The sequence below is a fragment of the Pygoscelis adeliae genome, unplaced genomic scaffold, assembly GCF_000699105.1.
Source record: "Pygoscelis adeliae isolate BGI_AS28 unplaced genomic scaffold, ASM69910v1 Scaffold359, whole genome shotgun sequence".
Classification (NCBI taxonomy): domain Eukaryota; kingdom Metazoa; phylum Chordata; class Aves; order Sphenisciformes; family Spheniscidae; genus Pygoscelis; species Pygoscelis adeliae.
In genome coordinates, this window is record NW_008825553.1 from 649,557 (window position 1) to 667,686 (window position 18,130).

At 47.0% G+C, this 18,130-nt stretch overlaps 2 protein-coding genes across 2 annotated transcripts in view; one reads left to right on the forward strand and one right to left on the reverse strand.

Moving 5' to 3' along the window:
- NIPAL3 (NIPA-like domain containing 3) overlaps positions 1 to 9,479 on the reverse strand; it is a 22,318-nt gene extending 12,839 nt beyond the window's left edge. The window contains exon 1 of the mRNA XM_009332135.1: positions 9,465 to 9,479. The gene's annotated coding sequence lies outside the window, so the exon portion shown is untranslated. The remainder of the gene's footprint in view (positions 1 to 9,464) is intronic.
- STPG1 (sperm-tail PG-rich repeat containing 1) lies at positions 5,999 to 12,901 on the forward strand. Its single transcript, XM_009332188.1, is given in 7 exon segments — positions 5,999 to 6,064; positions 6,231 to 6,332; positions 7,109 to 7,170; positions 7,172 to 7,194; positions 10,943 to 11,042; positions 12,541 to 12,717; positions 12,823 to 12,901. Coding segments are annotated over 7 exon segments (609 nt in total).
- Positions 12,902 to 18,130: the final 5,229 nt, after the last annotated feature.

The window sequence follows — 18,130 nt, forward strand, 5'->3', positions numbered from 1 at the left end:
CGGCGCGCACCGCACTGCCTCACCCGGTCACGCACCCGCCGTTCCCAGCGTGCACCGCGCCACCTCACCTGGGCTGGGCGGGGCGGGGCGGGGCCTTCCCGTAGCTCCACGGAGGGGGTTTCCTCAGGCCGCTTCCCCGCTCCGACGTGCAGCGCGGCGGCAGCGCTTCCCTCCCGCCTTCCCCTCTCACCCCCCTGGACGATCATCCTGTAGGCAGGCAGCAGCCGCTGCAGCAAGCAGGAACGTAGCGGTTCGTTGAACGGAGAAAACAAGGGTCATGGCTGACCCATTACATCTCTGTAGAAAACCAACCCAGTCCTTCCAGCCTCTGTCCGCCTGCTGCACGTTAATATTTCTGACGGATTTGTTCTAGAAACAAGATGGTGGTGCTACACAGAGTCACTACACTTGGTGTGCGGTAGCTCTGTAACACGGGCACCTGCCTTTCCACAGATACTCGTGGATGTTCTGAGGGAGCACAAGGTACAACAAGCAGAAAAGCACCGCTCGGTACCTTGTAGTGACCAGGAACAGCACTCAGAACAGTTGTTTCACAGCTGAAGAAGGAAAACCCCAACCATGCAAAGGTTTTTCTTTCAAAGCACAGCAAGGGTTCATTAATGAAACCAATCAATAGGAAGTGGCATCTGCAACAATTTATAGCCACAGCCAGTTAGAGGTGTTTCAGGTCCAACATCGCTCTCCTTGGGGACAAACCAGCACAAGGGACTAAGAAATGCTATCAAATCATAACCCTCCAGTTGCTGGGTGTTCTGCAAGACAGTGGAAAGTTTGCTCTTTGCTCCCTTGTAGCACTGACCACCTCCTTGTCCTGTACACCACCCCATACGAGCCCTGTCCTCGGCAACTACTCGGGCCTCCTCCCTGCACTAACCTTCCCTCTAATTGCAGAGCTCGTCTTGAGACCTGTACTATCCCGAGTCAGAAGCACACTTACATTTTTCAGCGACCTTGTATTGAAACTTTCCTAGTGCAGCACTAATGCCAGTGCAGCTCTGTGACTGGTAGTAATAACACCAGAGCTTGATTAGACAAGGTATCAGTGGTTTTGTCATGATAGGTCTGTGAGGGACTATGCAGTTTGAAAAACTGTAGTAGCTTCCACCCCACCATCTCTTGGCAGTCAACAACACTGCCAAGCCAAGGCCTTTGATTCCTGGCCTGCAAAGCACAGCGCTTCTTGGGTGGCACCAGGCAGCTTAGCGTCTGAGTTTGGCAGGAGCCGGGGCACTCAGCATCTTTCCTCAGATTTTCAGTTTAGAGAGGGTCAGCCCGGTGAAGTGAGTCGTTAAGATGCCTGACTCATTTACTGAGGGCAATCTGCAAAAGCGATTTAACAGCACTGAGTGACCCTTAAAGCCCATTCATCAACAGTAGTGCTTCGAAGTGCTTTTTTTCCCTTTGCTGCTTAAATGAAACAGGGAAATTAAATGCAGAAATGACTGCTGATCTCTTGACTTGAATACTGCATTAATGTTAGATTTGCCTTTAACTTACACATCCTATTTAAAATGAAAGCTGCCGTTGTAGTTACATGTTTCCTGTATCTCCATATTCAGAATTTTGTTATCATTGGCTGTTCTTTTAGGTTTCAAGATTTCCTCCAGTCCTTATAAACACTACAGGAAAGTAATCTCAAACTCAGAAAAAAAGGGATTTAATTCTCAATCAAAGAGATTTCAGTATAACCAAGTGAGTAACAAAAATGTTTGAAGTTTATGTCTTTGTTTTGAATTTTTTGCAACTCATAATGATCCTGTTTTGTAACAAGAATAGCAACTACATTTAGATCAAGGTTGTTAAATTAACTTTGTAATCACAACTGATAACAGTATGAGAAAAGTGGTAATGCAGTAGTATTGGTTTAAACCTTGAAATTACTCTCCATATAGCATCCTTGTCTCTACCAGCTCCCCATCTCCCACCCACCCAGCTTAGGCCCTGGTCCCATTTCCAATCTTCCTGAGCTCGCCAGGACACATACATATATGTTGCGTTCCTTCTGAAATTCAGGAGCAAATTCAAAGAAATCAGTGGAGTGATGCCTGTGTAGTGATAAAGATGCCCCCTCCTACCTTTTGCTGGTTTTCACCCTGAGCCTTCCCTGATTTGTAGGAATTACACTGGTACATCTGTTATCTGGCCAGCAGAGGGAAGCAGAAAGATATATTAAAACCACACTGTTTTCCCAGCCTGCACTCTGCAGCGTTCCTTTTCAAGTCCAGCCAACGCTCACAGGTGCCAAGGGCCTCCTGGGCTTTCTGGATCCAGCTTTCAAGCTACTTCCTCTGCTGGTGGAAAGAGGATGCCCATGGCCCCTGCTGACAGTCTCCTGCTGTCTGGTGACTACGTGGTAACCCCAGAACTCTGAAAATTAAGTATATTAAGAATTTCTGAAACTTTGTGGACCAGGTATGTAAAGTAGGTAAATCAAGGAAGTATTTGGCATCTTCCTTCTTTCTTCTTCTGCCTTTGGCATCTTCTCTTTCTTCTCCTTCCTTTGATCTGTTCCTCCTTGCTTGTCTCTCCCATCTCAGTGATATCAGGAGTGTATTATCTCAGGATTGAATAACAGCAATCAAGGACGTAAAGGACAGAAGATGAGGGAAAATGATCAAGGTAGAGAAGTTGCTTAAATACCTTCTGTAGGCGCCATCAGTCTGTCTGGTCAGCTTCCAGGAGTTCCAGATGACCTGATGCTAAGTTCTGACTAAAAGAGAAGAGGCAGAGTCTTAAGGTAGCTTCACAAAGCACTCCCTTCCCTTTGAGAATTTCCTGCTTGAAGGGCAGAGCAGGCAGGAAGCCAAACCACAAGCTACACAAGGGCTTGGCTGATTCTTTCTTAAGCTTTATCCCTAGAGAAAAGTTACTGCACCACGTAGGGGAGGGGAAGCAGTAGATCCATTAACACTAGACCGTTTGGGGGCTGCTGACTTAGTTTCTTCCATCAAAAGCACTCGACTGTGTCCTCTTCAGCACGAGCCATTTTGGAGCGCATTCCTTTAGCAGGGTAGTCAGGAATAAATGCCAGTACATGAAGTTTACCCACTTGTAATTTAGGCAAGGTAAAGAGCTTATTTGCTTCTTACTACCTGACCTAGAATACCGAACAGGTGAGTTGACCCACTTTTGTAACTCTGCCAGTTTACCACTGTCTTCACACATCCCTACGGGTACCGAATACTGGAGTTTGCAAGGTATTTCTGACGGACTTACTTACCTTGCAGCTCAGCGCCCCCTTACATTACCAGAATACAATTCAAAGCATTCAAAGGGCACAGAGGTGTGCAGTCACTTTAGCAGGAGGTGTATTTCCAAGGGCGTTTAGATGTCTAATCTCCAATTACTTTCAACAACACTGAGGTGATGATGGGCATGGCAAACCCAGAGCTGGATGCATTGGATGGGAGAAGGGCTCTGTAGCTGTTTCCCTGACACGTGCTATCCTGGAAGGCGCTAATCAAGAACGTGCTGCCGGAGTAGTAACTCCCCTTTATGGGGCAGGGCTGAGCATGGGACTCCATCCAAGCTTCAGCAGGCTGGTCAGCAGGAGCAGCCAAGCCTGGGCAACACCAGGGAACGGAGCTTGCAGATGCAGTTTTTTATCAGCTGCTTTGGAAACCTGCTGCAATTTTAATAGCCAGTTCTAGCAAATTGGACCAATCTTGCTTTCCTCAGCACAAGCCTCTGGTCCACAGAGGTGGAGAACCTCAAGCACGTGGCAGGGCTTCCACGTGGCAGGGCCACATGGAGATGCAAGCTGAAGACCAGAGCAGTGCAGTGTCTGTTCTGCTTCTAGTTCTGGGGGTTGATAAAAAATAGCTAGCTCAGGATCCCTGCCTGCTCCATGTGTACAAGCCCTCGGACCACATCTTCAGAAATCTCCTCCTGTAAGTTTGGCATCCTAGGAGTATCACACAGGGGCTGAACTGAAACACAGTGTAAGTCAGAGCAGCTCTGCTGAAATTCCCAGAGTTGCATCACATACCTCAGCTTTTGGTTTGTTCTGAAGCATTTTCCTACAAAGAAAAAAATAACGTGGAAAAGATTATTTGTGACCATCTGCTTTATAACTCAGGGGGCATTTTTATGAGGAAGGCCAAATCCACAAGGATTACATGTGCAAATAACGAGAACTGGAGATCTGGGATCTGGTTCCTTGCAATGCTCTTCCAGTTTTAATAGAAGTGGCACATATTTGCGTTTTATTATTTTTAGTATTGTAGTAGCACTATTACACTTGCCCACGCATGTAGCAAGAAACAGCTCAGCTGCAGTGGAAAAACAGACTGGTGAAGCGATCTGCTCATGATCTCACTATAAATCAACAGCATCTTCTCCAGTAGACAACACTGCCTGCCCACTCCCATCTCCTCTTCCCTTTAGTCTACTCTTCTGCAAGACCAAGCAGAGCAAGAGCCTCCATTCTTCTCCCTGCCATTTCTGGTTGTTTCTTAAGGGGGAGCGGGTCATTCCAGGGTTGCTGCTGCTGCTATATGGCCATCAGCACAGGTCCTGTCTGGACGGTGTTTTTTAATCAACCGTATGCTCGTCCTATGCAAGCTTCCATTTCCCCACTTTTAACCTTGCATCTTTCCTGCTCCTTCTTGATCCTGCAAAAACTTCTGCACAATCAAATCCCTTCATGCAGCTTTGTGTCTTTGCACGAGTGGAATGATGCCCAAACTACTTTCTTTTCTACTCTCAACTCCACATTGCCTCGTTCTTCAGTTCCATGCATCTTATTCTCTAGCTATTTTTTGGGGGGCATCCGATCATTGTCAGAATCCAACTCTGAAGTAATCAGAACAGGAACTAAGTCGCTTCCAGGCACTTCCAGAATATTTTCCATTGGTAACTGGCAGACAAGACAATCAATGAAGTTCACATAATGGTAGAATGCTCTCAAAGATCAGGAACTTCAGCTCTTTCCATCCTACATGCTGGAATCATTTCACATTTAGGTTGGTACAAAGTTATTTCTTTCATCTTGTATGGTCCCAGATCTCCCAAACCCCACTTTTTTTTCTGGGATTGGCAGAAGTAGGGCATGCTACCAACGGCATTCAGCACTTCATGGGACCACGCCTGAAAAGCTGGAGGTATCATGTATGACACAGGCAGGTTTTGATTTATTTGGCTCTATAAATCCCACACAGTCCTCTTTTTGAAAAGCCCAGAAAGAGAACAGAGTCAGAAAAGGTGTGGTGACTGCGAATAATGCATTCTGCCCACGTGCTGAATTAATGAGGTCCAACTCAGATGTTACAGGTGAGATTTTAGATTTGCTGTGGCTCCCAGTCTATACAAATCGCCATGTAGACAGCAGAGAAATTTGATCTTCCTCATACTCAGAAATATTCAGTTTTCCATGCAACAGGAGACTTGCATTAAAAGATTATAATTTTGAAGCACTGACAACATCTGTCTCAATGCACAATTACAATTAAAGCATAAAATTCGGGGGTGCAAGTGATGGCTTGGAAAATGATACAGGAAATACAATAATACCATCATTTATGCTGCTGGTACACCTTCAGCTGGAATGTTCTGTTTAGTTCTGGCCACCCTAACTCTAAAAAAAGGCTACGGCAGAAATAGACTCAATTTAGAAATAAGAGATACGATCATTAGAGTCCCCGTAAAGACTGAAAACACTGAAGATGTTTAATTTAGAGAGAAGGCAAGTAAGATGGCTTGAAATGTATGTGAGATCATTAAGAAAAGTGAAATAGTGAGCTTCTGCCATATCATATAAAACAGAAGAATATCAGCATAAACTTAAAAAACAATAGATTTAAACTTGAAAGAAGGAAGTAATTGTACAAACAGTGTTCATTCTCCATTTGTAAACTGGGATGGTAATTTACCATGAAAGCCGTTTGGAGCAACAGATATAAAAAAAAAAAATTAGTAGTTCACTCACAGCCATAAGGGCCAGTAAGATCAGTTGTAAGTGAAGTACATGTGGACACATATGGACTGTATGGACCATTGCTCTGTTCCAGCATCACTGTTCTCAGAGTTACTCCTAAAAGAATTGGTATGTTTTGGTCTGTGCTCAGCAAGATGAAGAGCAGGGATGTACTGCGGAAAGGAGCTGTCCCATTAGCGTCGGTGTGAGCCCGTGCCCGTGTCTCATTGCGTGTGCCCCAGGAGAGAGGTAACTAATACAGCTTGGTCAATGTGTGTGATATTTCTCTTGCTAGAATGAAAACCCAGGCCTAGGATTCTATAGTGTAACTCATCAGTCTGCAGAGATCAACAGCACCTCATTGTCAAAGAAAGGAACTCGGTATTTCTCTTCACTGGTAAGAGGAAGCATTTTATTTCAGGCTGATTTCCAAAGCTGCTAAAGTCACCTAGTGGCTTTGCACTGACTTCAGTGGACTATGGATCTGGTCTTTAACTGACTCTGTCGACTATGTCTGCAATACCTTTTTAGTGCTGTATTTGGGATGTTTCGAAAATCCAACCAAGAAGGAAAATCATTTCTCATTGTCAGACAGTTATAATTAAGGTGGAAGTCCAACAGCTATTCTAAGCTGCTTTTTCATATGCTCTTACCTTTTAAATTTCTACTGGGGCTGAAATTTCCTTTGCTCAGTCTCACCCAGAGGTGGCCCTTTTTCATTTTGCATGAACCTTTTCAAGCAAAATTGGCAGAGCTGTTGTTAAGTTACCAAAGTGTAAAGAAGGATCCATACACACACACTTTGTGGACTCATTTAGTATACTGTACTAAGCTCTCTGAAATTCATAGCTAAAGTGGATGATTTCAGGACCTGTTCTCTCTAACACAAGACTTAAAGGTTGTCTTTAAGGTTTCTTTTGCAAGCTGATGGGCATCTCCACCCCAAAAAGAAGAAATCAGTGAAACTTAGTACCTGAAAAAGTCACTCTCGCCCCCATTTCATCTTGTAGCACTTGCAGCCATCAATTCTGCACAGCAAAGTTTCTGCTGTTTTTAAAACGCAAAAGGTGATTTGTCCTTTAAAATTACATTTGGTAAATTCCAGGCCTCAGTTACTTCCCAGTTTCTTTCCGAGTCAGCTACTGACAGTTTCCTTGCTCCCTCTGTTTCCAGGTTCCATGCACGGGATGCAAGAAAACCTCCAACTATCCAGCTGCAAATGCCTACAAGATCGTGTTTTCAGTCCAAGCAAGACTTTAGCAAGGGAAACTAGCACGTTTCAACAACCCATTGCTAGGAAGATTGAGGAAATCCCCACTCCAGCACCCAATCAGTACTATGTAAGGAGATTTGGAAGGGAGGAGAAGGCGGGGGCACAGCTAATCTGTAATGTTTGTGAAGTGACATTTGATGTTCCAGAAAACACTAGAACTAGCTGTAACCTACCTAGTTGGGGTACAGCTCTCGGGGTACAGCTCTCAGGTTACGTCTACAGCCACGTCACTGGCTTTGATACTGAAAGACCCCATAGCACCCCATGGGTTTTCATCCCAGAAATCTGACCTGCGTTGGTTGGTCATAGGGAACTTCTGCCAAGAACCTCAAGGCAGGTGAATGTTACATCGTTAACAGGTACTGGGTTTTGAGGTTCAACCTCAGAGCTGGGAATCAGGTCTGCATACGTACAACTGATGTAATTGACTGTGCCCTTCCACTTGCTGTGGAGCTGTGCCAGTTTATATCAGCCGAGGACCTAGCCTTCAGGTTCCGTTCCTGAACCTCCTGCTGATTCACCCTTGTGTAAGTCACTTAACTGTTCTGTGCCTGATGCTCCCCACCCATGCCACGGTGACCAGGCTTCACTGGGGTGTTGTAAGCTTTAGTCCGCAGGAATTCAGAGTGTGTTCTGAGATATGGAAGATGTTAACAAAACACAGTGTTATTAACAATTATCAGATAGCTTATAATAACATACGCACTGCTAATGGACTTGCCTGTCCCTTCAATGGTGTCTTGCTATAGCTGTGATTACTTTTGGATGGTTTTGTTATTCTTTAGAGAGACTTTTTGTCTTTTTCTGCACAGCATGTCTGCATTGCAGACGTTTCCTAGTGAGCTGTCCCCTTTTAAACTGCACTTTAATGCAAGATACATCCACTGCGTGGTGAGGCAGAGCACATTGACTCTTTATAATATTTGATGACTTTGCATAGCTGTTTAAGACAGAATGAAGATGACACAATTTAATAAGCTTAATAAGTTGCCATTCATCAGCTGAGACATCTTAACTGGCTGCATGCATGTTCTTGAAGCAATTCATGCTTTTATAAAGTAATTTGATACAGTTTAAACATCAGCAAAGGTGTTTTAAACAAACATGTCTTACCTCACAATTTGGGTGTGCAAAGAGCACACGTACAGAGTTACCAAGACTCAGCTGACATGGGGTAATCACGTTAGCTCACACAACCTATACGCTAAGACTGTGAACTTTCTTACAATGACTCACTCCGACTGAATATCTGCCCCAGCATGTTCTAAGTTGATTAAACTAGTTTGCAGGCCATAATTATTTTCTATATCATACTATAATGGATTCGCATCATATTATTTTTAACATTGTAAGAATTTGCTTCTGGGAACGGCCTTCTTGAATTAATCACTGACTCATGATTTACTGTAGGAGATAATATCTAACCTACAAGAGGCAGAACAGGAAACTATCTATTTAAAAGATGGCAGTGTCTGATAGTTTATGACTATAGACAAAGAGACATCTGAGAAGAAAAAGAAGGCCAGATCCTGCAGTCTTTATATGGTCACTGCTCTCAGTCAGGCAAAAAGGAACTTTTGTCTAGTAACTGGAGGATCTGCTTTTGAGGCAGCAACAGTTGAAAGTTGACGAATATTGGAGAAAAAAAATGACTGAGAAACAAGAAAACAGCATCCCAAGCTGTCCTCAAAGCTCTGGGACCGAACACTATATTAAACTAAAGCCAGTTAAACATCGTGACTATTGTAGGCATTTCACTAGCTGAATATAGAAAACATAAGAAAAAAAAACAGGGAAAAAGCATCAGTCTTTTTGTGTTTGGATCTTTTATGCAGGTTTCTTGCTACCTCCTCACTCTTGTGCATGAACTGGACTCTTCCACTTAGATCAGTGAATTAGCCTTGACTGTTAGATGTTTTCTCTAACTATAGCCTGGTTAGAAAAAGTCCATTTCAGCAGCCAACAATAAAACGCTTTAAATCCTGGAGCACGTTCCAGGAGGTTAGGCTTCATCCTGGGAATTCGAAGAATCTCCCTTTGTCCTATTTCACTGTGATCTATTCTGTGATTCTGGGTAGCTTGGCACCATAGGTTTTTTGACTGTGTTCCTTACAGAGCAATTCTCACTTTGAGTGTGAGGCTCCTTAGGAGCTGTGGATGAAATGTGTTTCTATGTATATTTTGTAGAAGAGCTGCAGTGTGCACCAGAGCAGTGACTGCAGCAGGTAGCAGAGCGCTCCAGAGGAGCAATGTGACCTGCTCCCCCAGGGACTTTTGGCACCTCTGTTCAAGTTAATTGGCTCGGGGACCGCTAACAGCAAAACAACCATGCTGCACAGTGAGCTTGGTGCAAGCTGCAGGAGGGCACAAACGCTCCAGCAGTTCCCTGCAGGCTTGAACGAACTGAAATACAGATTCTTCAAGTCATCCTTAGCTCAAAGCCATCAGCCCACCCTGCAGTCCCAGCAGCAACAGCCACAGATACATCTCCTTTTCTCTGTGGCGCTTTCCAGGGGCTTCCACGCAGATGCCCCTTTGGTGTCTTGGCAGCACCACCTCAAATTCTGTGCTCAGTTGGTGACTTGAACAAAACCGGACACGTAGAGCTGACGTCGGAGAAGTCTGGAGACAGCAGTTAAACACACAAAGCCACATTTTCTGCAAGAGTTTCAAGTCCCTGGCGCCTGTGTAAATGTGACCTTTACATGCTGGGCGGTCACAAAGAGCGCTACCTACAATTGGTAAGCACTCCCAGATTTTGGCTCTAATAATGCCTACAGCTGTATCATTAGAATCACTCACAATGGAGACAACTGGATTTTAAATGTGGGTTTTCCTTTGTTGGTAATTACCCACAGGTAAAGTCAATTCAAAGGCATTCACAAGCCCTTTTTCTTTTTTCTGAAACAGACCTCTATGTTGCTTTGCTTGCAGAAATCCAATGTTTCTGGCCAGACGGTGTTTGTGTCCAAAACCACAAGAGGATTAAATTTGGAAAAATTTGGAAAATGGCCTTCCCTGTGTACGTGAGCCTTGAGCTGAGAGGAAAGATGTTGCTGGTGATTTTGGTTCTGATTCTCCAGGGTGCAGAGCACCATCGCACACCAATTCAGGTCACTCAGAGCTTCTTAAGGCATGTTAGATTTAAGCAGGTGTTGGGACACTAGTGAGTCTCCCTTCCAAGAGCTGTCGGTAGGTCCCTTTGAACCTCTGCTGAGACAACCGTCCGAAAACCATCCTGACAGTTTTGAGTAGACATAAGTAATCACTAGAACACCCCACAACTCAGTGTAAATGCCAGCGGCTTCAGGAGAAGCCACATTAGTGCATAACGTACCAAGCTCCACAGTACTCTAGCTTTAAAAGAGGTCTACTCCTGGCCCATTGCCTGGTGAGCTTTGAGACCTGGAGTGTGAGGGCTCGTAGCTTTGTAGCTTCTCACAAGTTATACCACGTGTGCGTTCCCCTCCTGTTTGTTTGATTCTTTAAAATTGCTAATATCTCCATTTGTTCCTATGCTCAGGACAAAGTTTAGAGTTGCTTTATCAGTGTCCCTCGAAATAAGCTCTGGCCAGGGCAGCACTTTTTAAATCCAGAAGTCATTTCCCCACGCAGTCCTGTTATACCGGTTCTTTTTCCTGCTATTACATTCACTGACTGATGCACTCTCTTTCCTCAGTGCCACTGTTGCAGCCTTGTTTGGTACTTACATCCCTTTCCTGTTTGTTTTGTAGACATCATCGATTCCCTCATCAAGATGTCTCCCAAGGGTATAACATCTTGCTTCAAGTCAAAGACCTCCCGCCTAACAAGGATGGACAGATTTACTCCAGAGCCTGCCACATAAAGCTACCAAAGAAGCAAAGAAAACTCCTTTCAGGTAAGTCCAGCCTGGAAGACATGCCACTTTCATGGGACATATGAAAATACGTCACAGCAGAGTGATCCCGCAGTGTCCCACTATATCGCCCGGTCCAATGTGGCCAGTTATTGCCAGAGGTTTACAGGAACCATCTCAGAGGTGGAAGTGTTACAGTGCACTGCCTTGAAGGGGAGTGTGGGTTGATAACACCCTGGAGCAGTGTATCAGAGGTTCCTTTATCAGATGATCTCTCAGACATTTACAAACAGTAATTAAACACTGCACCACCCTTATGATGTAGGGGTAATTTCTTATCCCCATTGTACAGAGCAAGAAGCCAGAGCACACATGACCTGGAAAAAGATCCTTCACATCCCAGGCAGAGGCTTTAAGCACTAGGCTGTGTTTCTTTTGCATTGCCAGTGCCTAACCTCACCCCCAGAGGAGCACGCTGGGCATAAAGAGTCAAATCTGGGAACCACTGGGCAGGAACGGTGAGGGATGCTCGTGGCTGCGCAGCAGCTCAAGGAACCTGATGGGTAAAGCATGGGCATTTCCTCAGCCCTTGCTAAGGCTGGGAATTAGAGCTGGAAAGAGGCTTGTAAAACTTCCAAGTACTTCCTTCAAGCCAGAACTGCCATTCCCACGTATTCCATCCTACCGCTTGTTTCAGGGAGATTAAAAGTCATGAAAGGAAACTCCCTTCTCCCAAGCCCTCCTGCCCCGTGGTATCCTCATGAGAAGACAAATAAATCTGCCTATCAGCAAATTGTTCAGGTAATTTTATTGTCACCATACAGTGACGTTGCCTGGCCTAAGATTAAGATCAACAATAAATTCCTGACCATGGAAAAGAATGAGAACATGAGAAAGCCCACGGCTCTCCTTACCCAACAGGTGTATCTTTACTACATCTCTCAGCAGCTGTATCTTATAACAGGGGTTTTGTAAAAAGAGTGGGAAGCTGTAGGCTGGGAGGGAAGCAATGCCAAGTGGCATTTGATAAGGACAGAGGGCTAGAGGAAAGGGCAAATTAAATAAGAGGAGAGAAGATCGCCAGTCTGTATTATCAGAAAACACAAAAACACTCCACACCCAACTGCTGGGGTTAGAGCCTGCTCCCTCTCCCGTGTCAGTCAGTGGGAGAGAATGGGAGGAACTCCCGGTTGGAGTCATTTGGCATCGCTCTCTTGGTTTCAGTGCTATCTCGCTCTGGAGTAGCTGAGCAGCCAGGTCTCTACAGAGGCTGGACCAGTGGCAAGTCTTTGTATTTTACAATAAACAAGTCGGGCTGTCTGTGGCATTGCAATTGGACCCTTTTTTCCCCAGATCATTTCCCAAAGATTTTGGCTTAGGAGGATAAAGCATCCACCTCCCCAGGGCACTTAACAGAAACCACAGCTTTTATTTCCAGACATAAAACCCCATCAGCGTGGGACAAGTTCCTCAAATCTCTTTTTCTCCTGACAGGCAGAAATTCTGCTTGACTCTCTCTGCTCCAGCCATCCCACCTTGTAAAGATCCTCCTTCGCCTGGGCCTGGGCAGTACAGCCTAGTAGATTACAAAGGGTCTCCAAAGCAGGACTGCTCAAGTGCTGTGTTTGTCTCAAACACAGGGAGATGGATGGGGAGCATGTCACAGGAAAGGTTCCCTGGGCCACATAAAAATAAAAACTGTTCTGAAGTACTTCTCACTACTAGAGACAGCACAACACAAATGTGACTAAACAGTGCTGTTTGCCCACTCAACAGGAAAAACAATGAAGCACAGAAATTAGGAGAGCCCACCTGCAAAGGCACGTGGACACCTGAAGACACATACAATTTCTAAACGGCACTTAACTCAGTAGCACGTGGCATGTAGGACCTTTTGTGAATGGGGGACAGTAGGTTTATGATGAGCACCAAGTGTCTAAATTCTTATAAGATCAGAGCACAGCGTCTCCTGGCACCTTTAGATGGTCTAATATTGCTGCCAACCTGGGCTGAATGGTCTCCAAAGGGCCACGCAGCAGCAATGTGGCAGAAGCAGCACTAGAGTCCTGACTACCAGCTCTTTATCCAACTTGTTCATCTGTATTTTACAATATTATTTTTAAAGGCAAGATTGAAAAAAGCATGTTTGCAATGCAAAGGCCATTAAAGTATCACTGACTGTCAGTGGGTTTGACAAACAGGTTCTGTGAGTTCTGGTGCATGTGTAAAACTATCACACAATTCTGGCTGTTGGTACAACAGACATTTCACCTGCAATATTTTTCTATTTGATTGGAAGAGACGAGCACTTGCAGGGAGAGAGGAGAAAAAAAAAAAAAGCATGCCTTCTTCCAGTAGAGCGAGCCTCCGTGCCCCAGCTGGAGAGCAGCGTTGCAGAGCACCTCAGCACAGTCTCCTTGGTTTTATACCCCTCTGGCTGCCCTGTCCTCCATAGGCTTCACCGGAGCTTTCCTGACGTAAAGCTGAGTAAAACCGGAGAAGAAACACATCCTGCAGCTTGTAATCAGGAAGTGTCTGGTGAAGCGGGAGGAGGGACCCACCCTCAGTGAGGAACGGTCTTACCACGCTGACTTACAGTGACACGCCACCAGTCCCTCCAGCCAGGACCAGCGGGCAGCTGCCTGACTCCTGCAGGCAGTGGTCACGGCTGGAGTTGTTCCTCAACGGCGAAGGGACAGCTCACACCAGGAACAGTGCCGAATTTTGACCCTGACATTAGCATTGATAAGAGAGAGGCAGATGCAGGGACAAATCCTGCTGCAGTGTCCTTGTGCTGAGCAGTTCTTGACTGCGTGGATACGGAGCTCGTCATGGGGTGGAGGTAGAGGTCAGCTCAGCCTGGGTGGATCGTGTCCCTCAGTGCCCGTTGGCTAATTGTTGCCAGGCGCAAGTAACATTATTTTTTCAGTTAGTCAGACTCGTATTTCTTGCCCTGTTTATTTCTTCTAAGATTCTTAAGTCCTTCTGGGAGGTTACTGAAGGGCTGGAAAAGCAGACAATAGCAATACTGCTATTCTTTCTAGCGTTTGAGCTTACCCAGCTGCAGATTTTGTACCAGCCACCGACAGCGAGAGGACACACTGGTGCCATTAGTCTCTCCAGGGCCCTTGCGGCCGCACAAATGGGGTAATGGGCTTTTCTGGAGTCATGTCCAGATCGTATCCCGGACTTGCAACGTACCGCGTCAAGATGCCAACTCCCCGAGAGCTGTTCCGCTGACTAAGCTAGGACAAGATCCCCAGCCAATGTAAATCAGCCTGTTTCAGTTAAAGGAACAGAGCTAGGCCAGTTTATTCATGCTGAAGATCTGGCCCACAGTTGTTAAGGATGGTTACCAAATTAATTAAAGAGGAAGGGAATGGGCTAGAAACACCTTCTGCCGCTGGTGGAGAAATGTCCTCTTTCATCTTCATCAGTCTTTTATGCCAATTTGATTAGAAACCCATGCAGTACCATGCCAGTGCATGAAAAGGACAAGGGGACGCCATCACCACAAAGCCATCCATGTAGTCTTCGCTCTGTTGCTAGAAAAAAAAAAAACCCCACATCTCCTTTCCACTCTGGCCTGAAAAGAGGGGAAGAAAATTCCACTGGATCGAAACTCCCAGTCATGAGACGAGAGGTGGCTTGAGCCCTTTGCCCACAAGAACGCACAGTACGTACAGGACTATTCTGTACTCTACCACAACGAGCAGAACTACAGGGGGGCAAAATACTTTGCAATTAAATCAGTCAGTGGCTGACACGAAGCAGCAGCTTTAGTAAAGGCTGGTTATTCCGCAGTTGTTGATGCCTGGGCTGTTTGGAGCCGGGGTCTCAGTGTTTCTGGGAGCTCTGGGTAATCCCTTGCACAGGAATCGGTCAGATGTACAATCGAGACAACCCTCGACACACTAAAGCTAACCCAAAGTCCGGCACAGCAAATGTTGGCACTAAACTCTAATTCTGTGGCCAAGGACGCTTTCCAGCTGAAGATACCAGGACATTCGCACCGGCTGAGGGTTTTAGTACCAGTCTCATCAGTCAGAAATTTAGTTATACAAATCCAAGGAACTACCCGAGGAAATGGGTGAGAAAGCAGAGCGGAGGGGGCCCTCTCTGCCTTCATTAAAGCTTTCCACGCTGCGAAACAGATGCAGGCAGAGTTTCGTTTTCCTCTGTCTTTGATCCTCTCCGATACCCAGCCCAGCACCAGGGCACCTCCAAACACAACGTGTGGGTGTCCTAACAAAACACAGGATGCTGTTTTTCCCTTTATAGCGATGGAGAACCACACCACGCACCGAGATCCTCAGCTGCTTGGTTGATGATGCAAGGAATGAATAAGCATGAATAAAGACACAGAAACTGGGTGTTATTTGTGGAAGCGAAGAGCGGAGCCCTCCGCCCAGCGCTGGGGATACCAGAGCTCTTGCACAACTCGGCTCACATGCTGCTCCGTTTCTCTTTTTTTATCCATCTCTCTCATTGCAGGTGCTTATTCAGCCGGAGCACTCGGGAAGTATTTCTTCGTCTACAGCTACGGTAGGAAGCGGCTCCTAGCGCTGTGAGCGGCACAACCCGGACACCAGAGCAGGGTTCCTCAAACGGGACTTCCGTCAAACGCTGCAAAGCACGAGCTAACTCGCAGTAAGCAGTCCTGTCCTCAGCCTGCCGCGGCTGGCTGGCGGATAGTTCAGCAGCTGATTAGCGGTCCTTGGTACTGTATGTTGGAAGATGATCATTAGCTAAAGGTGATTGAAAGCTTCCAGTTTTGTAGATGTTGAACAATTACTACAATTAATGGGAGTTGCAAAAAAACTTCTCTTGGTGATTTCATCTGAGCAACCAAAGAGAAAACAGGTGCCGGAGACCACCCATGCCCATAGGAGATGTTACCCTTTTCCTTTTCTTTTCCCTTTTCCCCTTTCCTTTTTCCCTTTCTTTTCCCCTTTCCTTCCTCCTAAGAAAGGAGTCCTTTCTTATCAGGGTAGAAATACGTGAGAAGGGCAGCGCGGGCAAATCCTGCGTCTCTGCCGCTTGCTCGCTCAGGGGATGGACACTGGGTTTGCCACACAGCGTCAGGCCTTGGCGCAGCCGAAGGACGCCGCCTGTGCAGAACGCGTGTCAAACCTCCACGGTGCGGGGGTGCGTGTGGCCGGACACCCTCCGCCGCACGCCCGCCAGGTACATTTTACAAGCCAGTTGACTCGAGCGTTTCTGACTCGAGTCAGCACGAACCAGCTGCCGACTGTCCAGAGCAGATTCCGCTCCAGAGGAAGCCGCTCTCATTTGTCAGCGCGAGCCCTTTGCAAAACACAAGTGGGTTCATACTTTCACACGACCTTTGTTCGCTCAGAGGTGAATCGCCTTCATCACTCGTATCTTAATCTTCAAAAGGAACTGGTGGGCTCCAGGCAAAGAGTCAAGAATGCTTTCACATATTTGGGAGCTCCGCTTTACGCAACCTCTACAGCAACTCGCCTTTGCTGGAAGGGATGAACGATACTGAGCCAGTCAGCAAAACACCCACCCTCGGCAGGGGTGGCAGGGGGCGGTGACTGGGTCTGCTCTTACGCTGGCGTGAATCAACCGGCATTTCCCTGCACACAGCGGAGTCACCGTGATTTAAAACCTGACAAAGTCAGGATTACCCAGAACCTGCACAGAAAGAGCACCTGGTTCTCTGCCTCCATCCCACGAGCAGAAAGCGGGGGGAAGTCATTTGCGCAGCGCAGAGACGCACGGCTCCGGCCAGGGCAGTTCTCACCCTGCAAAACTTAGGACAGGTTCGTAGCCGGTGTGAAATGGACCACGGTAAAATCCAGCAAAATTCATCGCTCTTCTGCTGGGAACCTAAAGTTACCAGTGCCATGGTTTTTGCTGTTGTAAATTAGGAGCAACGCTACTAGAATCAATGGAGTTAGGCTAGCGTAACTGAGAAGAGAATCAGACGGGTAGTGCTGTGTTTACACTGGTAGGAAGTTACCCCAAAATCAGACTTTTAGAGCAACTAATTGAAGGGCGAGAGGTCGCCGAGAGCCCATAACATTGCGTGCACCAAAAAAACCACCCCAGAGTTGCCTGGAGCCCTCCCAAACCCGTACTGCACGGCAGAGCAAGCTGCCTCCACCACCAGGGGTTTCCCCAGGGCCCCAGCCTCCGCCACGGCAATGGCAGCTCATGGGGGAGAGCACTAGCGCTGCGCAGAAACCTAGAGCGAGCCGCCGGGGTGCTCCCAGCTCCGTCCACCTCCGTGGACGTCCATGTCCATGCAAACATGCTGTTTGTACCGATTCCTTGGGTTCAGGCCTCCCCGATGGCGTGGAGGACACGGCGCTTCCCCTGAACCGCCTACCCCCTTGTCTCTTACGGGGCTGGGTGCTCCCTCTCCCACAGGCAGCAGGAAACCTCTGTTCTTACCTCTACAGCTAGTCCTCGTCCGCGTGGTCAGGCAGGATCGGTTCACCCTCCCCAGGACCAGCCCCGCGGAGGCAGCGCTGGCAGGGTGCCCTGCGCGTGGAGTCCTGCCGCAGAGCTCTCCCCGAGAAGAACAGAGCCCCTGCGTCCGCCCGACGCACCAGGGTGACGAGGGGATCTGTGGATTTCACAGCCATCGGCGCGAAGCGCTGGGGGGTTCCTGGCGTGCCTGTTTTTAACTGGAACTGAAATTCTGCTATAGCAAGACTGTGGGCACAGCCTTGCAGAGCTAACAAAAAAAGTTTATGATATGAAGATGAAGGAGCGCAGAGCGCTGGGAGAGATCTCGTAAGGTTGATAAGCCTTCAAACTTATCTGAGCCTCATCTTAGAGGCCCTCCTCACTGCGATAACACCACCTAAGTAATCCAAAATTCACCAGCCTGATGGGTTTTGACAATTCAAAACCCCCTTCCCAGTGGGAGTAGAGCTGCTCTCTCTTCCCCAGTCACGGCACTCGGGCACACTTCCCCCTGACACGGACAGGAAAAGCAGAGGATGAAGAAGGGGGAGGAGGAGGAAAGTCCCCGGGTTTCACTGGTCAGAGGATTAATGAGAAAACGCAGGGCTCCCCTTGGTATTTTTTTAGCTAAATGGGAAGCAGC